Source organism: Gymnodraco acuticeps, unplaced genomic scaffold, assembly GCF_902827175.1.
Source record: "Gymnodraco acuticeps unplaced genomic scaffold, fGymAcu1.1, whole genome shotgun sequence".
NCBI lineage: Eukaryota > Metazoa > Chordata > Actinopteri > Perciformes > Bathydraconidae > Gymnodraco > Gymnodraco acuticeps.
This window is the reverse complement of record NW_022990411.1, coordinates 15,159-39,480: the sequence shown is the minus strand read 5'-3', so window position 1 is coordinate 39,480 and position 24,322 is coordinate 15,159. Positions and strand designations below refer to the sequence as shown.

Sequence of the window (24,322 nt, the reverse complement as noted above, 5' to 3'; positions counted from 1 at the left end):
CAATCTTATTGGATGTTTCTGACATTTTCTAGATTTCCTGTATTTTAATTTAATTTATTCGTAAAAACATTGCTATGACGTATTTTCCTTTTTTTATTTTAGTTTTCTTCCCATCTCCTCCAGATATGTGCCCCTCCTTGCCCTTGACTTCCTTCCTCTCATATATTAACATGATTCTGTGTCTCTTGTCATCCCCTCTCTCTCAGAGGGCTCCGCCTTGGAGGCGTGTCGTCTGCGTGTTCATCGCCTGTTGTCGGGTAAAGTTTTGAAGGTGGAGGCGGACGACATCGACTTCTACGCTTTCTCTTTCTACTACGACCGCGCCGCAGAGCTCGGACTCATCGGTGAACACACACACACACACACACACACACACACTCTTGAATGACATCAGATCACTGTTGATCCTCAGCAGCAGGGGAACAAGGCGTTGAACATAATAGAGACGAGTCCACAATGAACATCTCAACAAAAACAATTCAACAGAACTAAGAAGTAAAACATATGAAAGTAACTCTGTTCCATCAACACCACGAAGGACAAGTATTATTAACAGTAAACTGTAGTACAGTAGTATTTACAGTATGATTACAGTATGTACAGTAGTATGTACAGTAGTATTTACAGTATGTACAGTAGTATGTACAGTAGTATTTACAGTATGTACAGTAGTATTTACAGTAGTATTTACAGTATGTACAGTAGTATGTACAGTAGTATGTACAGTAGTATTTACAGTATGTACAGTAGTATTTACAGTATGTACAGTAGTATGTACAGTAGTATGTACAGTAGTATTTACAGTATGTACAGTAGTATGTACAGTAGTATTTACAGTATGTACAGTAGTATTTACAGTATGTACAGTAGTATTTACAGTATGTACAGTAGTATGTACAGTAGTATGTACAGTAGTATTTACAGTAGTATTTACAGTAGTATGTACAGTAGTATTTACAGTATGTACAGTAGTATTTACAGTATTTACAGTAGTATGTACAGTATGTACAGTAGTATTTACAGTAGTATTTACAGTATGTACAGTAGTATGTACGGTAGTATTTACGGTAGTATTTACAGTATGTACAGTAGTATGTACGGTAGTATTTACGGTAGTATGTACAGTAGTATGTACAGTAGTATTTACAGTAGTATTTACAGTATGTACAGTAGTATTTACAGTATGTACTCGGCATCAGTACAGTAGTATTTACAGTAGTATGTACAGTAGTATTTACAGTAGTATTTACAGTATGTACAGTAGTATTTACAGTATGTACTCAGCATCAGTACAGTAGTATTTACAGTAGTATGTACAGTAGTATGTACAGTATGTACAGTAGTATTTACAGTATGTACTCAGCATCAGTACAGTAGTATTTACAGTAGTATTTACAGTATGTACTCGGCACAAACACGAGTATTTGTGTTCAGGGAAAGATGTATATTTTGTCTGGTGCAGAAGACAGGGAGAAGAGAGAAACACAGGAGGAAGCCAGCCGGCCGTACCAACGGACACAGATTAAAGTTCAGAGAAAATAGAAAATGTTAGAACAAATATTTTCACTTTTCATAACCTTTTTAAAAATGGATTTAAAAAGTGAACAAATTGTTTAAAAATAGAACAATATTTAAACATTAAATAAAGATGTATATAATAAAGTATTATGATAAAGTAATAACGGTCTATATGTTGTGTTTCAGAGGAGCAGACGGGAGGCAGCGTCAGAGTCTCAGATTACAGCGAGGCAGCGGAGAGAGGTGAGTTATATTATACATATCTAATATACAGAGAGGTGAGGGCGCCCCCTGCTGGACGCTCTGCACACGGCACTACAGCATTATATCTAATATACAGAGAGGTGAGGGAGCCCCCTGCTGGACGCTCTGCACACGGCACTACAGCATTATATCTAATATACAGAGAGGTGAGGGCGCCCCCTGCTGGACGCTCTGCACACGGCACTACAGCATTATATCTAATATACAGAGAGGTGAGGGCGCCCCCTGCTGGACGCTCTGCACACGGCACTACAGCATTATATCTAATATACAGAGAGGTGAGGGAGCCCCCTGCTGGACGCTCTGCACACGGCACTACAGCATTATATCTAATATACAGAGAGGTGAGGGCGCCCCCTGCTGGACGCTCTGCACACGGCACTACAGCATTATATCTAATATACAGAGAGGTGAGGGAGCCCCCTGCTGGACGCTCTGCACACGGCACTACAGCATTATATCTAATATACAGAGAGGTGAGGGAGCCCCCTGCTGGACGCTCTGCACACGGCACTACAGCATTATATCTAATATACAGAGAGGTGAGGGAGCCCCCTGCTGGACGCTCTGCACACGGCACTACAGCATTATATTTAATATACAGAGAGGTGAGGGCGCCCCCTGCTGGACGCTCTGCACACGGCACCACAGCATTATATCTAATATACAGAGAGGTGAGGGCGCCCCCTGCTGGACGCTCTGCACACGGCACTTCAGCATTATATCTATACAGAGAGGTGAGCGCGCCCCCGGCTGGACGCTCTGCACACGGCACTACAGCAATAATATCTAATATACAGAGAGGTGAGGGAGCCCCCTGCTGGACGCTCTGCACACGGCACTACAGCATTATATCTAATATACAGGAACAATAAATACATATTAAAATAAGAATACAACTATAAAAGTTCAGGAAAGAGATAAATAAAAATAAGAACAAATAATATAGAATATGTGTATAAGAGGCTTACATTCAAAATAAAATACAAGTGTGGAAACTCCAGTGAGTTGAAGCTTCAGCTCTTCGTTAGCACTTTGAAGGGCTAGCCTGCTAATATGACAATGACAGTTCGTTTTAGTTTTTATTGTCAAGATACATTTCATATAAAAACCAATCGGGGTTATGAAAGTGATGTCTTTTCTTTTTGATGTACTTTGGCGCACATTGGATCATTGTAAAAACTTTGGAATAAGATCGTTAGCTTATGCTAATCGCTGACTCTGATGAGAGATTCTGTTTCAGTGTGCGGGGGGTGGGGTGCGTCCTCCGGCTCGAGCCCCTTCCTCTGTCTGGACCTGCTCTACATCTCCACGCTGCTGCAGGAGCTGGGGTTCCCCCCCCACAAAACTCTCAAGGTGGGCCCCCCACTCTTTAAAGGGTCTTCTTCAACACCCTAACGTCAGCAGGTTGTTCACAGGCTCCAATACTCCTTCTGGATTTATTATCATATCCTTATCATAACTTGTATTTTCCACATGGGGTGTGTATTAATGTGTGTATTGTGTGTGTGTGTTGTGTGTATTCGTGTGTGTGTGTGTGTGTGTTGTGTGTGTTAATGTGTGTGTTGCAGCTGGCGAGGACGATCCATCAGGTTGAGACCAGCTGGGCTCTCGGAGCGACTTTCCATTACATCGAGTCCCTGAACACACACTGAGGCTCTTATTCTGAAAATCCTCACCTCATCCTGAATGTGCCGTAAACAAAGAATAAATCAGCAAATAAAATGTATTTATTCCTAAAAAGGAATAAATAAATAAGTAAATACTTTTAAAATAATGTTTTTGCCTGATGCACAAACCTTGATGCATTTCTCAGGTGACGTCGTCAGAGAGTCCTGACAGCCAATCAGAAGCTGCGCTGCTACTCAGCTCCGCCCCTTTTTATTTTAAGATGTCTGACTCAATTTCTCTGGTTAGGGTTTCTCTCAAAGGCGGCGTGGGGAAGCAACAAAATACTTTTACTCAAGTACAAGTACTGAAGTACTTTCTTAAGTTACTGAGGTACTTTTGAAGTACACCTGGAGATGAAAATGTAGTTCTTAAAAAAAAAAGTGAAATTCTAGTTTTTGTTGTAATCAAACAAATAAACTGAAAAAAGTGAACATCGGAAACAAAGTCATATTTTGTGAAAAAAACGTCTATTTAAAAATATTGATTCTGAAATTCAGAATAAAAGGAAATTCTGGGAACGAAGGGTTAATCTGGAAAAACAGCCAAAACGAAATATTCCCAAAAAAAAAATTTCTTTTTTTTCTTTGTGCATTTCCATTTGTTGCTTCTTTAGTTAAACCAGTCCTTTATTCTTATTCATGATTACACGGCAGTTTGACTCTAGCTCTAAATAAAACGGTGCTCACTTAAAGCATCTGTATTTTTATATCTTAAGCTCTTATAAATCTTAGCGATGCAAATACTTTTGTATGTTCAGTGTTTTATTCCAGAGTCAGTGAGATGCAGCCGAAGCCTCGGAGCCGCTCAGCCGAAGCCTCGGAGCCGCTCAGCCGAAGCCTCGGAGCCGCTCAGCCGAAGCCTCGGAGCCGCTCAGCCGAAGCCTCGTAGCCGCTCAGCGGAAGCCTCTGAGCTGCTGACGAAGGAGCTTCTACGGATACCAACAAATAACCAAACACGAGAAGTTTAAATGAATTCTCTGATTGCTTTTAGAAGAGTTCATATTTACCGTGAAGGTTGATCCGACGTCTCTGAACTGCTGCTGCTGTTGTTGTTGTTGTTGTTGTTTTCTTCAGTAAAAGACTCATGAAGGTATTTCCTCGACAGCGTGTCGGATGTTTGTTTCTCTGAAGGTTTCCACGTGTGAGTTTGGTGACACATCTGCAATAAACCATGTTTTCTGAAGACTGTGTTTCATTTAGAGGGAGGATCCTCACTAGATGGCGCGAGGGAGGATCCTCACTAGATGGCGCGAGGGAGGATCCTCACTAGATGGCGCGAGGGAGGATCCTCACTAGATGGCGCGAGGGAGGATCCTCACTAGATGGCGCGAGGGAGGATCCTCCACTAGATGGCGCAAGGGAGGATCCTCCACTATATGGTGCTATGGAGGATCCTCCACTAGATGGATCCTCCACTAGATGGCGCTAGGGAGGATCCTCCCTAGCATACCTTAGCGATATATGCGTACCCCGTAGGGACATTAACTACCAGTCGCGGTACGCCAAATGTACAGACATGCAGTTCCGCCCCGGAGCAAAATAAAAATAATCTGGGGTGCTACATGGATAGCCAGTGCAGGGACCTTCCACGTGGAAAAAGAACCGGAGACGGACGAGCTTTCCCCGCACCAGAGGGCGTAATGTCCACTGAGCGGACATCATTGGCCGTGGCGTGTACACGTGTATATGTCCATATCACGGACATTAATACATAGAGTGGTGTCCATGAAATAGACATTGCAAATAAGTGTTTAGCGGTGATTTAAACTAGTTTCTGCGGGGAAAAGAGTGCTAAAAATTGGTTTTTCAGCACCCAAATTCGGCCCTGATACATCCAGCCCCGGAGAGCTCGCTGGAGAGGGGGAGACAGCCTGACAGGGACTCCTGCCCACAGCTGCTGGGGGTCGACATGGAGGTTTGGCAGTCCGCCTTTCAGCACCCAAACTCGGCCATGCTGCTTCACAGCACTATGTAACCCAAGAAAGAAGCTTGAAACCTGTCCATTTCATCCACATTTGACTACTCATGAAATGTACAACAGAGTCACTGCTGTAAGCAGGGTCCCACACTCACAGGCAGAGATCCAGGGTGATGCACATGGCTTTCTTACCCAGGAATGAGTGTGTGAATGCTGGGTAAAAGTGATGTGAATACAGGGAGGGAGAGCAGCAGCGGGCTGTGACACAGAGGTACACAACGATGTGTACACTGGGTCATTCAGAATGTGCTATTTCTGGATAAATAGCACACTCTGAACATATGTCAAACAGAGATTCATATTAAAAGTGATCAATTAATAGCTAGATTTGACATGGGCAAACAGGCTATTTCACAGGACACAGGATATGTCACACTGCCATTAAATACACCGGGAAAACCACCTCTCTGTGGCCGCTCCAAGAGCCCCAAATGACGGACTACAGACCTCCAGCATCGCTCCCTGACATGCATACTTCCATAACCTCGCGCACCTTGGGTCCCCGGGCCCCCGAACTTAAGCACTCCCCCACGGACTAAACCCAGATGATCACACCCTCAATAACCTCGTGCCCCTGGTAACCTTAAAGGGGGGTGTATTTTGCGGTGCTTTACCGTCCGCCCATCGGCATCCATATTCGGCCTTCTTCACAGCACCACCTGCCTTGCTGGAGGTTCACACTTTAACTTTTTTTTACCCTCCTCTGCCTTACACATCCTCCAACACTTGAGCACTCCTCACTCGGACTAAACCCCTTCATGCACACCACCAGAACCTCAGTGCTCCTGGGGATCTTAAAGGGGAAACACCCATAGTGGGTTTTAAAAAAGAGGACAAAGTAAGTAATTTTAACAAACTTTATTTACAGAAATATATACATTGACACTTTATAACATTATAACATTATAACATTATTAACTCATCCAGCACAAGGGGACTGAGTACAACAAAACATTGCATATTTACAAGTTGGTCACTGGCAACATTGTCCGTATCGGGTGAAGTTGGTGCAGAGGCTGGCACCCTCTCTTCACCCGTGTCTGAGGGACTGTGTTCGGCCATTGACTGTTCCCTCTTCGCCGCTCTCCAAGCGTTGAAGTTTTTGTAGAATTCTTCATCTGACGTCTCGGTATCAGGGGAGTCTTGGTAGGGAGTGGGGCTATGCTCCTCTCCAGAGCTGTCACTGTGGATGTCAATGTCCCCCAAATTGTCTTCACTCCCCCCTGATGCTGCTGCTGCCGCCGCTGCTTGCAGTGACTCTGTGAAGAGCAGCCGTATGTCCGCAGCCTCCTTCAAAGAAGGATTCTTGGCATAAAATGTGTCTGCAGTTGCAGTGTTGTGACACATGAAATCACTCACTCTTTGGCGGTTGCCTATGTCCTGAAACCTCTTCGCATTATCTGCGTGGACTGTGCGGAGGTCGGTGAAGTTAATGGGACCTTTTAGTCCCACATCAGCCCATGCTAACCTCAGGAAAGAGGCAAGGTTCCTCGATGGGTTCTTCCCCGCTGTGCAGAGGAAGTAGCGGTTGTTGGTGCCGGTCAGCGTCCCCTTGATTTCCAGCCACCTCTTCATCCATCCAAATTCTTCTATGGTGAGGTACAGCTGCGCTTCCCCGAACGCGTTGGCCATCTTGTGGTTGCTTACCTGTTATGACAGAGTTAGAGAGCGTCAATACAAGTATCAATTATGCACAACATGTTTATCACTGCCAGAATAAACACATTTTTTTAATAGCTCACTCACGTGGATGAGGTAGCCAAAGGCAGTGCCAGTTGTCTCCGCCTTTCGGACCTCGGCGTTGGTCATGTTGGAGTAGACCCCCGGACGGTGCCCATAAATGCATCTCCAATTGAGGGTCATGTACCCATACAGCAGTATCCGGGTTGCGGTAGTCGGATTGCTGGTCATCACGTCCAGGAGCTGAGGGATGCGAGTTTTGGCCGCAGTCAAACATGCCATGATGTCTTTATGGCTTGGCAGACCTTCCATCTTGTCCCGCTTCACCTGCATCTGGTGGATAACCACCTTCTTTCTCAGGGACTTCAGGATGGCAGCAACTTCCCGTGTGATTAAAATCATGTCGTTGTGGTTGAGCCTGCTCCCCTTGCATGGTGTTTCCTACATGTACTTGAGAAAGTGTGATATATTTTTGATATAGAAGTCAGGTCGTGACCTGTAGGCTTGACTTTATCAGGCTCCGGGACCACCCACGTATCTTCTTCAGATCCCTCAGAAAGAGCCAGTCAGACAGGCGATTGAAACCGTGTGCCATGAAGCTTAGGAATGATTTCACTCTGCTTATTTTGGAGACTGCGTTTTCTTGGAGCCTCACTGTTGGGTCGATGCCCTCATAATGGTCCCGGTAGCCTTGCAGATACTTCTCCATGATGCGTGGGAATGTTATGTCCCGCATTCTATTCCCCCGGCCCCTGCCGCTGAACCAGGGGGAATGTATGGGAGGGGAGGATGACCAGGCCTCGGTATCTATGGATGCCGGTTCTGAGGAGCTGGATACAGGTGTGTGAGAGGCAATGGGGGACTTCCTGCAGGAGGGACCTTTGGACTTGGACAGCCTCTTTGGTGTTGACTCTGTTCGGGGTTGTTTCCTTAGAAACACCCGCTCTTGTTCCTCCCCATCCTCTTCATCGAACCCAAGCATGTCCTCGGCCCTCTGGTTGCTCCTCTGTCGCTTACGTTTTATCCTCTGCTGCAGCATGCAGCGCAGGGATTTCACCTCAGCAGCATATCTGTCCCTCTGAGCCCTCATTGTGTTTGACTCCATCCTCCATTCCTTACAGTCCGGGTTGTCACATTCAATCACTGGGGACAAGGGTGGAGGTTGTGACAGGACCTCATCACCCACAGTGTCCACATCCCAAGAGGTAATCATTGCTACTGTGGGGTTTGTCAATCTGAGTTCATGAAGCTCCTTCGTGGCCACTGTCATTTTTAGTTTAGTTACAACCACATGTATTTCCTCCCGGGACAGCTCAACATGGTCTCTGTCCAAGTGGCGGTCCAGCCTTGTCCCGACGCACTCGCATCCTGCAATGGTGCAGGGATGGATTTTTCTTTCAACTAAATTACGCACACTATGGTTCCTCTGCAGGTGCTTGCTCAGGGCGCAGTAGGAACTCTTACAGATAGGACAACCGATCGCCATCCTATTTGTATGCATGAGCATTTCGGTACCAGGAAGTGTCACCAGTAGAATGTATAGAACCGGGGGCGACAAAAGAAGGAAAGGTGAAAAGAAGAAAGTTGCACTCAGCGAACTAGAAAGACCCCATGTCAAATCTCTCCAGTTTATTTTCCATTTGCATCATCGTGCGAAAGGTGTCCCATTTAGGCACTCGTTAGGTGGGCAGAGATCCCTGTCATCTCTCTGTCCTATCCTCCAGGCAAGGCGGGAGCCAAAACTGGGTGAAATTGACCAAAAAGTTAAAATAAATACAATAAGTCATCCATGGAAAGATGCATGAAAGTGAAAAAAGTATCCAAAAATAGTGCATCATAATGCGGGTAGAGTCCCCTGACAACTATCCTTACATTCCTCCAGAATCTGGAAATACTCTGTTATATTTTGGGAGAACCAGAGGAAAGGGGTGAAAATGGATAAAATGTATCTGAAAATAGTGTCTCTTAGAATCCACTTCAAGACACTGGTACTTGCGTACCATGCTGCGAATGGATCTGGCCCTTCCTACATCCAGGACATGGTTAAACCGTACACCCCAGCGCGTGCACTACGCTCTGCATCAGCCAAACGACTCGCTGCACCCTCGCTGCGAGGGGGACCCAAGTTCCCATCTGCGAAAACACGTGGGTTTGCGGTCCTGGCTCCAGGATGGTGGAATGAGCTCCCATTGACATCAGGACGGCAGATAGCTTACACATCTTCCGGCGCAGACTGAAAACTCATCTCTTTCGACTCCACTTCGAGCGATAGAACTATTAACGAAGCACTTTTATACTAATAAAGGACTGGCTTACCTAAAGCCAGTTGAGTAGCACTTGAAATGTTTGGCTCTATGAAACCTGATGTACTTTATGATTCTGTTTTCTTCAAGGTTATGTCTTCCTGGTCGAATGTACTTATTGTAAGTCGCTTTGGATAAAAGCGTCAGCTAAATGCAATGTAATGTAATGTAATGTTAAGGCGGATAGAGTCCCCTGACAACTCCCCCTACATTCCTCCAGAGTCAGAAAAAGTCTAAGTTAACTTTTGGAAGAACCAGAGAAAGGGTTGAAAATGGATAAAAATGTATCCGAAAATAGTGTCTCATTATTCCGTGGCAACTCCCCTTGAATTCCTCCAGAGGCCAGTTCAAAAACTTAAAGTTTTGTAAGAACCATGATTGGGGGTCCTCCAGGCAACAATTGTATCCGATCCAAAGTGCTCATGCAGCGGATGCATTCCTCCATGATTTCCCCATCATGAGAAATAGGCCGTTTTTTTCTAAGTGCTCTCAAAAACCGGGTTTCTGATTTCGTGCAGATGGTAGCTTGGAAAAGATGAATGAATTTTTTCGACGGAGGAAGGGAGGTCAGTATTCCGCTCTCCGTTGAAAAATGCAACGGGGTAGTGCAAATGTCTCCGGGGCTTCCGCCGGAAGCGCCGAAGACTTGAGCTTTTTGCAGCCCCTCCTCCGTTGGCACTTAGCCGTTTTTTCGAGAATTTTTAAAAACTTCATTTTTGATTATTTTAAGATATAATTGACCGTTTTATTTACTTTGTTTTGCTTTCCACGGGTGGGGGCGCATGGCAGGCCGCCGATGAGCTCCCAAATTCGGCCTGGAACCTCCGGGAATTGGGTCCATTTCATCCACTTTTGATTACCCATCAAATGTACATGAAATGGACGCGACCAAATGTGGCAACAGGTTCACTGCTGTAAGCAGGGTCCCACACTCACAGGCAGAGATCCAGGGTGATGCACATGGCTTTCTTACCCCGGAATGAGTGTGTGAAAGCTGGGTAAAAGTAATGTGAATACAGGGAGGGAGAGAGAGCAGCCGCAGCAGCAGCAGCAGCAGCAGGATGGGACCCAGAGAGCTCCTTCCAGCACAGAAAAGGGTGAAAATGGATAAATTGTATCCCAAAATAGTGTCTCTTAAGGCGGGTAAAAGTTATGTGAATATGGTGTGATGTCCTGTCCGGGGCAGGCACTTTGCATTGGAAGTTGACATCAGATGGCTCTAGGGAGGATCCTCCACTAGATGGTGCTAGGGAGGATCCTCCACTAGATGGCGCTAGGGAGAATCCTCCACTAGATGGCGCTAGGGAGAATCCTCCACTAGATGGCGCTAGGAAGGATCCTTCACTAGATGGCGCTAAGGAGGATCCTCCACTAGATGGCTCTAGGGAGGATCCTCCACTAGATGGCGCTAGGGAGAATCCTCCACTAGATGGCGCTAGGGAGGATCCTCCACTAGATGGCGCTAGGGAGAATCCTCCACTAGATGGCGCTAGGAAGGATCCTTCACTAGATGGCGCTAAGGAGGATCCTCCACTAGATGGCTCTAGGGAGGATCCTCCACTAGATGGCGCTAGGGAGAATCCTCCACTAGATGGCGCTAGGGAGGATCCTCCACTAGATGGCGCTAGGGAGGATCCTCCACTAGATGGCGCTAGGGAGGATCCTCCACTAAATGGCGCTAGGGAGGATCCTCCACTAGATGGCGCTAGGGAGGATCCTCACTAGATGGCGCTAGGGAGGATCCTCCACTAGATGGCGCTAGGGAGGATCCTCACTAGATGGCGCTAGGGAGGATCCTCACTAGATGGCGCTAGGGAGGATCCTCCACTAGATGGCGTTAGGGAGGATCCTCACTAGATGGCGCTAGGGAGATTCAGCACAGGTCCCTTTCCCTTTCTACTCTATCATCTCCAGCGTTAGAGAGACTCCCTCTGGAGGACCTCAGGGACTCTGTCCTCTGCAGACCGTTCACGTGCACTAACTCAACACCAACCACAGGAGAGTAGTAGTAAGGATACTGTTTCAATCACATTAGTATGCATGAAAACTGACAGGTGGACACGCCCTCAATTATGCAAATGAGCTAAGTCCCTTCTCCCTTTGTTCGAGATCCTTTGATGTGTGTTAAAACAGGTAGGTGTGAAAAGCCCCCTGGGTAGCGCCTTTGTTGTCTAATTATTTGATGTGTTGATTAAGGTAGTCTCTTTGAAGTTGTGTTGTCTGGCCCCTGTCCCCTCACACCCCTTTGTAGTCTAGTCCTTTGATGTGAGGTGTTATAGCAGGTAGGTGTGATATAAGCCTTTGATGTTAATCTAGGTGTTGATTAAGGCAGACTCTTTGAAGTTATGATGTCTGGCTCCTGCCCCTCAGAGCCCTTTGTTGTCTAATCTGTCAAATGTTATAGTATCCTTACTACTACTCAGGAGAGGAACAGGGACTCTGTCCTCTGCAGACCGTTCACGTGCACTAACTCAACACCAACCACAGGAGAGGAACAGGGACTCTTTAAAATACTTAATTACAAGATAAAGTCCCTTATTCTAAATGCTACTCTAGAAGTACACAAGTATGTAGAGTTAAATGTGCTCCCCAGGGGCGTAGTTAGGACCTCGAGGCACGACACACAGATCATTACCCACAATCCCCTCTGTTTCAGCCCTGTTTCCAAAGTGCTGATTCTCTGTCTGTTACTTCAGATGAAAACAAGGAGCCCCTCCCCACGCCCCTCTGAGAGACATTTGGTTACAAAGAACTCAATGGTGCTCTAGAGGAGATTCAGGTGATAAGGGGGGGGGGGGTTACCTTGGTTGCTGATTGGCTAATGGTTACACAAGACAACACATCGTGATGACATCATCAAGTGGCCAAAATCTGATCAGCTCATTTTCAGACAGGTTTTTATAGAAATGGATCAAAAAGAGAGAGAATCTTTGTTCCTGAAACTTAGTCTCTTTCCACAGAGGGGACACATGTTGATGTAGAAGAGACATGAAGAAGAGGGGACACATGTTGATGTAGAAGAGACATGAAGAAGAGGGGACACATGTTGATGTAGAAGAGACATGGAGAAGAGGGGACACATGTTGATGTAGGAGAGACATGAAGAAGAGGGGACACATGTTGATGTAGAAGAGACATGAGGAAGAGGGGACACATGTTGATGTAGAAGAGACATGAAGAAGAGGGGACACATGTTGATGAAGAAGAGACATGAAGAAGAGGGGACACATGTTGATGTAGAAGAGACATGGAGAAGAGGGGACACATGTTGATGTAGAAGAGACATGAAGAAGAGGGGACACATGTTGATGTAGAAGAGACATGAAGAAGAGGGGACACATGTTGATGTAAGATAGAGACATGACGAAGAGGGGACACATGTTGATGTAGAAGAGACATGAAGAAGAGGGGACCACATGTTGATGTAGAAGAGACATGAAGAAGAGGGGACACATGTTGATGTAGAAGAGACATGAAGAAGAGGGGACACATGTTGATGTAGAAGAGACATGAAGAAGAGGGGACACATGTTGATGTAGAAGAGACATGAAGAAGAGGGGACACATGTTGATGTAGAGAAGAGACATGAAGAAAGAGGGGACACATGTTGATGTAGAAGAGACATGAAGAAGAGGGGACACATGTTTGATGTAGAAGAGACATGAAGAAGAGGGGACACATGTTGATGTAGAAGAGACATGAAGAAGAGGGGACACATGTTGATGTAGAAGAGACATGAAGAAGAGGGGACACATGTTGATGTAGAAGAGACATGAAGAAGAGGGGACACATGTTGATGTAGAAGAGACATGAAGAAGAGGGGACACATGTTGATGTAGGAAGAGACATGAAGAAGAGGGGACACATGTTGATGTAGAAGAGACATGAAGAAGAGGGGACACATGTTGATGTAGAAGAGACATGGAGAAGAGGGGACACATGTTGATGTAGGAGAGACATGAAGAAGAGGGGACACATGTTGATGTAGAAGAGACATGAAGAAGAGGGGACACATGTTGATGTAGAAGAGACATGAAGAAGAGGGGACACATGTTGATGTAGAAGAGACATGAAGAAGAGGGGGACACATGTTGATGTAGGAGAGACATGAAGAAGAGGGGACACATGAGGAAGAGGGGACACATGTTGATGTAGAAGAGACATGAAGAAGAGGGGACACATGTTGATGTAGAAGAGACATGAAGAAGAGGGGACACATGTTGATGTAGAAGAGACATGAAGAAGAGGGGACACATGTTGATGTAGAAGAGACATGGAGAAGAGGGGACACATGTTGATGTAGGAGAGACATGAAGAAGAGGGGACACATGTTGATGTAGAAGAGACATGAGGAAGAGGGGACACATGTTGATGTAGAAGAGACATGAAGAAGAGGGGACACATGTTGATGTAGAAGAGACATGAAGAAGAGGTCTCCTCAGCAAGCAGCACAGGCCCGGTGGAAGCAGGCCAAGCCCGCTCCGTCTCTCCGCTCCGTCTCCGGGGGAAACCTCCTCAGCACAGCCGTACTCGACAGAGTTGGCCTCCGCAGGCCGCAGACAACTAAAACTACTACTTGCCTAAGCAGGGATGGCTACATGTTTGTAAGCAGGAACCAACTTCAAGTTGTTTATTGATTTATCCGTAGATCTTTTTTTTAGCAGAAAGGAGAGTTCTAATAAAATCATGGAAAAAAAGAAACGGGGTTATTAGTTTCAGGGAGCAGTTCAATAAGTAGAATAATGTTAGAAGGTCATTAGAATAGGTTTGCTCACTTTGGAGATTGTTACCAACTCCTTTTGGTGTTTATCCAACTCCTGGTTGGTAGTCATGAATTTAAAACCAAGTAGATGTAACAATAGTTCTGTTGAGTGGTTGTTAAGAATCTCACTCATATCAGGGAGAAGAGGGAACTGATCATGTGTTGCCAGCATCTAGGAGGGGCCTCTCACTGAGACTCCGCAGCAATGAGAGGGAACCACCTCGCTGGGGTGTTACAGAACATTTAGAGAATTATGTTGACATTAGTCCTAAAGAGCTGGAGGAAGGATCTACCTCTCGTCCTCCGGATAAGAAGTCTAGGACTGCTGTGCCTCCAAACTGATCTTTTGCAGCAGCTGAGCAGACGGGCCACCATGAGAGAGGGTCCAGAACTGCTGAGGACCTGACCTGCTGACATCGTGCCTGGAAGAGTACAGAGAGTATCTTCATTTATTTTAAACATCATTTTACGTATACATTTAAAGAAAAAGAAAAAATGCTAAAGCTGTTAAAGGTGGGTTAGGTAGTTCCTTCAGAAACACGTGTTATATTCCATGGAATGCTCTTAACACCCGATAGCTATGAATATCTGAAGTGCTTTGAAGCCGTGGCACTGTGAAAAGCACGACCAATAATCTGAGCCGGCTAAAGTAACTGGATGGCCTACCTGCCTGTCAGCCTTCCATCTGTGCACACACTGATCTCTGCCCTCATTGGTCATGTGCGCGTGTGTGTTGGAGGAGGGGCTCTGTGAGGAAGTGGCAGATTTGTTCCGGCTGTGTGTTTTCAAATTCTAGCGATCTCGAGCTGGTTTCTCCAAAATGAGCTGCCCCACCTTTAAGTCGCTCTGTGGAGTTTAAACCCACTCTGATACTCAGTGGTGCATTTCCATGTGATATACATGATTATTAATCATTATATTCTTTTTTTGTTTGACATTATCATAATATTCATTTATTTTGAGATAAGTTTACTTTTTAATCTTTGACAAGAATTTGCTTTTGATTCTTACTTTGAAAACTATTTTTGTATGGCTTTACAATTTTAATGACATTTTCCTTATGTTTGACTATTTCAGGTACGCGGACAGGACTCGGATGAAACTGAAGTAATGATCATCGGTCGTGTTGATACGGCTGTTGCCCAAACTTCTAGCAGTCTTGGTTCTCTGTCCCAGTCTTTAACTCATCCATGCAGAAACCGTGCTTTTATCACCTCAGAAATATTACAAACATCAGATCCTCCTTTCTCCCCAAGACCTGGAAACTGTGGTCCAGACGGTGCTGCAGCACCCCCTGATGGAGGACAGGGGAACCTCACCTCCACAGTGATGAAAGTGGGGGATGGTGGCTCATCAGGAGCCCGCAGCCCAGAGAGAGAGAGAGAGACAGAAGAGGTTTCTCAATACTCAAATTTCCTCTGTCTCGAGCCAGTGAACTAGCGGGCCTTCTAGAATACCCTGGAACCGAGGGGAACTGAAAAGAATACGCCCATTGGCTACAAATCAATATCTGATTGGTTGATCAAACTGTCAGTCCAAAGGTACGCTCTCATTCAGTGCAGCGGCCAGGGCCTTCGATCAAGGATGGAGAATACCTTGGTGAAGAACAAGATCTGATTGGTTGCTTTCTTTTCTAACACAAAACCACTGAAATGTGTAGAGCATGGTCCGAGAAGAATCCGTGTATCTCCCGTCCAGTTGTTGGACAAACAAATCAACGTAACACTGTAATATTACAGATCAACAACACAGATACAAATCTCATTTATTCATTTTATTTATATAATTATCGATTTTTTGTTTGTTTTATCTGAGTGTTCCAGAGTATTCTCTGAATACCTTGAAGGCCCTGACGGTTCGCCACTGGTCAAATAGATATCACTCAGTAGAACAGGCCGACTCTCTTTGCTTAGTTTAGTAGATATCTACAAACAAAGTGTGTGTGTGTGTGTGTGTGTGTGTGTGTGTGTGTGGGTGTGTGTGTGTGTGTGTGTGTGTGTGGTACAGTGTGTAGGTGTGTGTGTGTGTGGTACAGTGTGTAGGTGTGTGTTGTACAGTGCGTAGATGCGGCGGACAGACGGGTCTCAGTTGGGTTTGGTGTCCTCTGCTTACTTTTAACTTTTAATACTTGTACAACTTTTGGCTCGTAATTTCAATTGCTGTAGGTTATTGGCTGTAGGTTATTGGCTGTAGGTTGTTGGCTGTAGGTTGTTGGCTGTAGGTTGTTGGCTGTAGGTTATTGGCTGTAGGTTATTGGCTGTAGGTTATTGGCTGTAGGGTTGTTGGCTGTAGGTTGTTGGCAGTAGGTTATTGGCTGTAGGTTATTGGCTGTAGGTTGTTGGCTGTAGGTTGTTGGCTGTAGGTTATTGGCTGTAGGTTGTTGGCTGTAGGTTGTTGGCTGTAGGTTGTTGGCTATAGGTTGTTGGCTGTAGGTTGTTGGCTGTAGGTTATTGGCTGTAGGTTATTGGCTGTAGGTTATTGGCTGTAGGTTATTGGCTGTAGGTTGTTGGCTGTAGGTTATTGGCTGTAGGTTGTTGGCTGTAGGTTATTGGCTGTAGGTTGTTGGCTGTAGGTGGTTGGCTGTAGGTTGTTGGCTGTAGGTTGTTGGCTGTAGGTTGTTGGCTGTAGGTTATTGGCTGTAGGTTGTTGGCTGTAGGTTATTGGCTGTAGGTTATTGGCTGTAGGTTATTGGCTGTAGGTTGTTGGCTGTAGGTTATTGGCTGTAGGTTGTTGGCTGTAGGTTATTGGCTGTAGGTTATTGGCTGTAGGTTGTTGGCTGTAGGTTGTTGGCTGTAGGTTGTTGGCTGTAGGTTGTTGGCTGTAGGTTTGTTTGGCTGTAGGTTAGTTGTGCTGTAGGTTATTGGCTGTAGGTTGTTGGCTGTAGTTGTTGGCTGTAGGTTGTTGGCGGTAGGTTGTTGGCTGTAGGTTATTGGCTGTAGGTTATGGCTGTAGGTGTTGGCTGTAGGTTATTGGCTGTAGGTTGTTGGCTGTAGGTTATTGGCTTGTAGGTTATTGGCTGTAGGTGTGTGGCTGTAGTTGTTGGCTGTAGGTTATTGGCTGTAGGTTGTTGGCTGTAGGTTGTTGGCTGTAGGTTGTTGGCTGTAGGTTGTTGGCTGTAGGTTGTTGGCTGTAGGTTATTGGCTGTAGGTGGTTGGCTGTAGGTTGTTGGCTGTAGGTTATTGGCTGTAGGTTGTTGGCTGTAGGTGTTGGCTGTAGGTTGTTGGTAGGTTATTGACTGTAGGGTTGTTGCTGAGGGGTGCTGTAGGTGTTGGCTGTAGGTTATTGGCGTAGGTTGTGGCCTTGTAGGTTGTTGGCTGTAGGTTATTGGCTGTAGGTTGTTGGCTGTAGGTTGTTGGCTGTAGGTTGTTGGCTGTATGTTATTGGCTGTAGGTTGTTGGCTGTAGTGTTGTTGGCTGTAGGTGTTGGCTGTAGGTTATTGGCTGTAGGTTGTTGTTAGCTGTAGATTATTGGCTGTAGGTTGGGCTGTAGGTTATTGGCTGTAGGTTGTTGGCTGTAGGTTATTGGCTGTAGGTGTTGGCTGTAGGTTGTTGGCTGTAGGTTGTTGTGGCTGTAGGTTATTGGCTGTAGGTTATTGGCTGTAGATTGTTGGCTGTAGGTTGTTGGCTGTAGGTTGGGCTGTGGTTATTGGCTGTAGGTTGTTGGCTGTAGGTTGTTGGCTTGTGTTGTTGGCTGTAGGTTATTGCTGTAGGTTGGTTGGCTGTAGGTTGTTGGCTGTAGGTTATTGGCTGTAGGTTGTTGGCTGTAGGTTTATTGGCTGTAGGTTGTTGGCTGTATGTTATTGGCTGTAGGTTGTTGGCTGTAGGTTGTTGGCTGTAGGTTATTGGCTGTAGGTTGTTGGCTGTAGGTTATTGGCTGTAGGTTGTTGGCTGTAGGTTATTGGCTGTAGGTTGTTGGCTGTAGGTTGTTGGCTGTAGGTTGTTGGCTGTAGGTTGTTGGCTGTAGGTTGTTGGCTGTAGGTTGTTGGCTGTAGGTTGTTGGCTGTAGGTTGTTGGCTGTAGGTTGTTGGCTGTAGGTTGTTGGCTGTAGGTTGTTGGCTGTAGGTTGTTGGCTGTAGGTTATTGGCTGTAGGTTGTTGGCTGTAGGTTATTGGCTGTAGGTTGTTGGCTGTAGGTTATTGGCTGTAGGTTGTTGGCTGTAGGTTGTGGCTGTAGGTTGTTGGCTGTAGGTTGTTGGCTGTAGGTTGTTGGCTGTAGGTTATTGGCTGTAGGTTGTTGGCTGTAGGTTGTTGGCTGTAGGTTGTTGGCTGTAGGTGGTTGGCTGTAGGTTATTGGCTGTAGGTTATTGGCTGTAGGTTGTTGGCTGTAGGTTATTGGCTGTAGTGTTGCTGTAGGTTTTGGCTAGGTTGTTGCTGTAGGTTATTGGCTGTAGGTTGTTGGCTGTAGGTTGTTGGCTGGAGGTTATTGGCTGTAGGTTTTGGCTGTAGGTGTTGGCTGTAGGTTATTGGCTGTAGGTTGTTGGCTGTAGGTTGTTGGCTGTAGTGTATTGGCTGTAGGTTGTTGGCTGTAGGTTGTTGGCTGTAGGTGGTTGGCTGTAGGTTGTTGGCTGTAGGTTGTTGGCTGTAGGTTATTGGCTGTAGGTTGTTGGCTGTAGGTTATTGGCTGTAGGTGGTTGGCTGTAGGTTGTTGGCTGTAGGTTATTGGCTGTAGGTTGTTGGCTGTAGGTTGTTGGCTGTAGGTTATTGGCTGTAGGTTGTTGGCTGTAGGTTATTGGCTGTAGGTTATTGGCTGTAGGTTGTTGGCTGTAGGTTATTGGCTGTAGGTTATTGGCTGTAGGTTATTGGCTGTAGGTTGTTGGCTGTAGGTTATTGGCTGTAGGTTGTTGGCTGTGGTTATTGGCTGTAGGTTGTTGGCTGTAGGTTATTGGCTGTAGGTTATTGGCTGTAGGTTGTTGGCTGTAGGTTATTGGCTGTAGGTTATTGGCTGTAGGTTATTGGCTGTAGGTTATTGGCTGTATATTGTTGGCTGTAGGTTGTTGGCTGTAGGTTGTTGGCTGTAGGTTATTGGCTGTAGGTTATTGGCTGTATATTGTTGGCTGTAGGTTGTTGGCTGTAGGTTATTGGCTGTAGGTTATTGGCTGTAGGTTATTGGCTGTAGGTTATTGGCTGTATTTGTTGGCTGTAGGTTGTTGGCTGTAGGTTGTTGAGTATGTTATTGGCTGTAGGTTATTGGCCTTGTAGGTTATTGGCTGTATATTGTTGGCTGTAGGTTGTTGGCTGTAGTTGTTGGCTGTAGGGTTATTGGCTGTAGGTTATTGGCTGTAGGTTGGTTGGCTGTAGGTTGTTTGGCTGGTAGGTCTTTGGCTTCTGTAGGTTTGTTAGCTCGAGGTTATTGGCTTGTAGGTTCATTGGCTGTAGGCTGTTTTGGTTGGCTGTAGGTTGTTGGCTGTAGGTTATTGGCTGTAGGTTTTTGGCTGTAGGTTATTGGCTGTAGGTGTTGGACTGTCGGTTGTTGGCTTGTAGGTTATTGGCTGTAGGTTGTTGGCTGTAGGTTGTTGGCTGTAGGTTATTGGCTGTAGGTTGTTAGCTGTAGGTTATTTGGCTGTAGGTTATTGGCTGTAGGTTGTTGGCTGTTAGGTTATTGGCTTGTAGGTTGTTAGCTGTAGGTTATTGGCTGTAGGTTATTGGCTGTAGGTTGTTGGCTGTAGGGTTGGTTGCTGTAGGTTATTGGCTGTAGGTTATTGGCTGTAGGTTGTTGGCTGTAGGTTATTGGCTGTAGGTTGTTGGCTGTAGGTTGTTGGCTGTAGGTTATTGGCTGTAGGTTATTGGCTGTAGGTTGTTGGCTGTAGGTTGTTGGCTGTGTTCACATACTTATTTGATTATTAAAATGCAAACCGATCTTTTTCCTATGGGTGTTTAGAGTTCCCCTGGATCAGGGGCCTCATTTATAAAGCTCGTAGGGAAGGTGACAGAACATGACATAAGTATAAAAAAATAAACGATGCTGTTCCTACTTTGTTTGGACCAGCGGGAGATTCGGGTACACAACCTGTAAGTATTCATTGTTGTTTGTGTATTTATGATGTTTAAAACAAACAAGGTATCTACCACGACTGTTTAAATGGGTAAACGTTTTTCGGGCTACTAAGTTGGGATGGCGGAGAAATGCTCTCTGCAGATGCTCGCAGCGTTAAACCTTTTTCTTACTCAATATCAAGCCACACTTATTGTTTTTACTTCGGCTGTGAGTGTGTGTGTGCTCAGGATGAGTTTCGCTTGTTCTCACTGTATCGCCGACCCGGAAGCCTGTCTGCTCCTCGCAGCAGATCGTAGCAACGAGCCTCTCAACGTCCCGACCAATCAGAGCATAGTGGGCTCACAGGGAGGGGGGGGGGGGGGCGGAGCTCCAACAAGCCGTTTAGGTCAGAGAGTGAATACACAGAGATGCTGTGAGAAACCAATGTGAGTTTGGAACATTGAACAATGTGAATCTATTCTAGTCGACCTCAACTATGGAACTATGATCAGTAGAAATGGCCATGACACGGGACCTTTAAACTGACGCCGTTTTGAATTTCTATAGGTTGTATATAGATACGAGCATGGTTTATACAATCATGTTACTTTGCAAAACACATTTAGACGTGATCGCAACACAGAAGTACCTTTCAAATCTCATCATCTTAAGACCTTCTAAATCATATTTAAGGCCTTTCTTATTTTTTGATCATATTAAAAAGGCCTTCAATTCTGATTATCAAATGTAAGACTTTTTAAGACCCCGCGTGGTACGGTAGCTTCTAGCTTCGTGTCGAACAGTAAGTCAACATTTTCCAAAGAGCTTTCTTTGAAATCACCGGGTAAAGCTAAATAACATAAAATGCAGATTTTATGACAAAGTGTTGATTTAATATCTCCGGCTAGCTATGGTCAGAGGACACCTCGGACTAGGCTAGTTGAGAAAGTCTGGACGTCCTTCTCAACAATATAACTTATTAACTTACTTCATGGTAATAAAAAGTTCTGAAGAAATCGCTGGAGGCAAAAAATAACTTTACTTCAAAGACAAAAACAAAGTCCGAGCAGACCCCGGATCGTACGGCTAACCAAACGTTGTTTCGAGCACTTTATAGCTAAACCTTCTTGTTCCTTATTGGTTGACCTCGGTGAAAGTCGCTACACCACTCCCCGCTTCTTTGTAACTTTTTTCCACATGCGTTTGCGTTGAATTATTTCTCCGCCAACGTGCCCGTAACTCTTTTTGCCAACGTTTGCAATCATGTTACTTCCGCACACGTGGCCTGGAGGCGTTCCATCACATTGACTGCTTCTCGACCTCCACCAAGGTTCACCATCAAGTGAGAAGCAGTTCTACTCTGAGGCCTTGTTTCTTACACACAATTGTTGGTTAACTTTAACTAGCACAATATTCTTTACTTGTTGCATTACATAACCCTTATTTTATGTAATATATAACACTATAGTTACTTGCTAACGGTTTAGCTTACCCTCGTGATTCAAAGTAACGTCAACGTAGCTGTAATTTATGCTTTGCTTACATGTTCGCGTAACTTGGACGTTTACTGACATTTACCTTGTCCACCTGGCTGGTGGCTCGGAGGAGGACCGTCTTCTGTTAGAGGAAAACGTCTTCTTGTGTTTTCTTTGTTTTCAATTGTCATACATGAACATCATACAGTTGACGACAGACATACAAAGCAACAACACATTACATACAGTAAATAAAGAAACCGAAAAAAAGGAAAGAAATACATTTTGAAACTTCAGATTAAATATGTTTTAAATATCAAATTAGATTTGATTGCCTTCTCATTCCTAATGTTTTTAATAGTGCTAACATTGTTTAAATTATCCTCTTGTCAGGTACCTGTCAGCCAATAAGACACGTTTATTTCCATCCAACTCTCTGATTGGTCGGGTGTCTTGCCTCTGTTGCATTCACTGAACGCAGTAAAGGACAACCCTATCGTCCTCTCAAGTGTCAGGAGGTTCAGGGAGAACTGTCCTCACGAAGCAAGCGTTATATTCTCCTGTGATTAATAACTAATACAGGAAGGAGCATTTTAATGAGGAAGAAATGATGAGTGATAAACAAACTAAAAGTAGAAACTTTGTTCACCGTGTTTTTATTGTTATTATTTTGTGGAAAGCAAAATAAAGAGTTGTCAGTTTATTGTGACGCATTAAATCAAACAGGAAGGGGAGGAGTTTACAGGAGAGGCGGGACTAATATAAGGTGACGAAGGTGAAGTGGGAAGGAGTGAGCGGGGCCTTAGATGAACAGAGGCGGGGCGTGGGGAGACATGGGCGGGGCCTGATATGAACAGAGGCGGGGTGTGGAGAGACGTGGGCGGGGCCTGATATGAACAGAGGCGGGGTGTGGAGAGATGTGGGCGGGGCCTCAGATGGGCGTGGGGATACGGTGAAGAAGGCTGGGCCTCGTGGGAAGTGGGCGGGGCCTCAGAGGAAGGCGTCGCACCACTCCCTCAGACACTGACTGCAGGACCCCGCCTGGCGGCTGTTGGCTCCGCTGGCGTCCTTCAACCACTCAGAAAACATCTCAGAGTCTTTCTTCAGCAGCAGGAACTGACCCAGCACCACGTACGCCTGGGGGGGGGGGGGGGAAGAGAGTACATCAACACACTTTAATGTAATGTTTCTAAGTATGTCAATTTAAAAAAGGTGTTTTTTAAGGGTTTTATGGATAAGAGGAAGAAACCCCGGTCCTGGCCATCGGGAGGACCGGGAGGTTTCCCGATGGCCCGGCCTGTTACGTGGCCTGCTGGCCCGAGGATTTATTTTTGTATGTATTGTGAACGTAATGCTGCGCAAATGTGGGTCTGCCTCACACGGGGTGACTGTCTATCTTCTTCCACACAAGAAGATGTTCCATAGATCGAGTCTCTTTATTTCCCCCTCAAAGTGCACCAAATTGATGCATGCCCCCGGACCCCCCTAGAGGGTTTTGAGGTCCCACTTAAAATATGTTCACATGGATAAGTTCCTAAATACATTTGCAAATTTTTTAAATAGTAACCCATGTCCATATGTTTATTCTGGGGTAAATGTAACCGATAGGGCGATCACTACGGGCAGCAACATGGCACAAAGAGGACTGGTAGTGCCAGGCTGGGTGTTTCATTCCCGGCCTGACCCCTAACCCCTGATAAGGGTCTGTGTGCAGTGTAGAGGGTTTGTTATGAGGAAATAAAAGCCTTTATTTTTTTTTTATTGTCTCCTAAGTGTCTTCTCAGTGTCTCCTAAGTGTCTCCTCTAAGTGTATTTCTAAGTGTTCTCTAAGTGTATTTCCCTGACCTTATCGAAGCCCTGCTGCTCCAGTTTCTTCCCCAGGATTTCTCCGATCCCCGACAGACTCGTCACCGACTTGTCGCCCATCGGCTCGCCCACAAAGTCCCGATGTTTCTGAGACGTGGTCGACATCCTGAGGAGAAACTGAACTGCTTCATTAAAAACCTCCCAACATACACGCTGTGATAATGAGATAAGAGTTGAACTGGATCATTATCTCTAACGACGAGGCGGTTCATCCTGATGCTCTGAAGAGTCAGTTTGTTGAAGCAGGAAACGGAACAAGTCTAAAACATTTCAGTTCAGGATTTCTAAAAAGAAACCCGTTAATAATTATCACACCTTTTCGTCTTCAAACTTAACGAGTGTTCATAAAATATTACAAACTTTGATCTTTCTTGAAATGTTATTTACTCTTATGAGCTTTTCCCCTCAAAATGTATTTAGGTTTTTAGTTGAAATGTGTCTGACTCTCTAATCCTTCATCTCTTTACGTTTCAGCTCTCAGAGAAACTCAGGGTCATTAAATACTTCCTCACAAAGTACTCCTTTACTTCAATTCTGAGGTACTTGTACTTTACTGGTGTATCTCCATGTTCTGCTACTGTGTACTTCCACTACAGTTCAGAGGTACATGGTTTACTTTTATTCAAGTACAAGATCTGAGTACTTCTACTTTTACTCAAGTACAAGACCTGAGTACTTCTACTTTTACTCAAGTTCAAGACCTGAGTACTTCTACTTTTACTCAAGTTCAAGACCTGAGTACTTCTACTTTTACTCAAGTACAAGACCTGAGTACTTCTACTTTTACTCAAGTTCAAGACCTGAGTACTTCTACTTTTACTCAAGTACAAGACC

At 45.2% G+C, this 24,322-nt stretch overlaps 3 protein-coding genes across 5 annotated transcripts; 1 reads left to right on the top strand and 2 right to left on the bottom strand.

Annotated features, from left to right (window-relative positions):
• Positions 1-206: 206 nt before the first annotated feature.
• On the top strand, positions 207-4,635 carry entpd6 (ectonucleoside triphosphate diphosphohydrolase 6; the record flags this gene model as incomplete). 3 transcript variants are annotated; one of them, XM_034224915.1, is given in 4 exon segments in its annotated part: positions 207-344; positions 1,705-1,761; positions 3,026-3,138; positions 3,354-4,635. In XM_034224915.1, coding segments are annotated over 4 exon segments (392 nt in total), but the record flags the coding sequence as incomplete, so codon positions are not given.
• Positions 4,636-6,333: 1,698 nt separating this feature from the next.
• On the bottom strand, positions 6,334-8,826 carry LOC117551849. Its single transcript, XM_034224912.1, has 2 exons — positions 7,177-8,826; positions 6,334-7,077 (listed from the first exon to the last, which is right to left on the bottom strand). Exons 1-2 carry the CDS (start codon positions 7,510-7,512, stop codon positions 6,334-6,336), a joined length of 1,080 nt encoding a protein of 359 aa, XP_034080803.1. The 5' UTR covers positions 7,513-8,826.
• Positions 8,827-22,259: 13,433 nt separating this feature from the next.
• Positions 22,260-23,641, bottom strand: LOC117551850 (barrier-to-autointegration factor-like). Its single transcript, XM_034224913.1, has 2 exons — positions 23,468-23,641; positions 22,260-22,759 (listed from the first exon to the last, which is right to left on the bottom strand). Exons 1-2 carry the CDS (start codon positions 23,591-23,593, stop codon positions 22,613-22,615), a joined length of 273 nt encoding a protein of 90 aa, XP_034080804.1. The 5' UTR covers positions 23,594-23,641; the 3' UTR covers positions 22,260-22,612.
• Between the last annotated feature and the right edge of the window lie 681 nt (positions 23,642-24,322).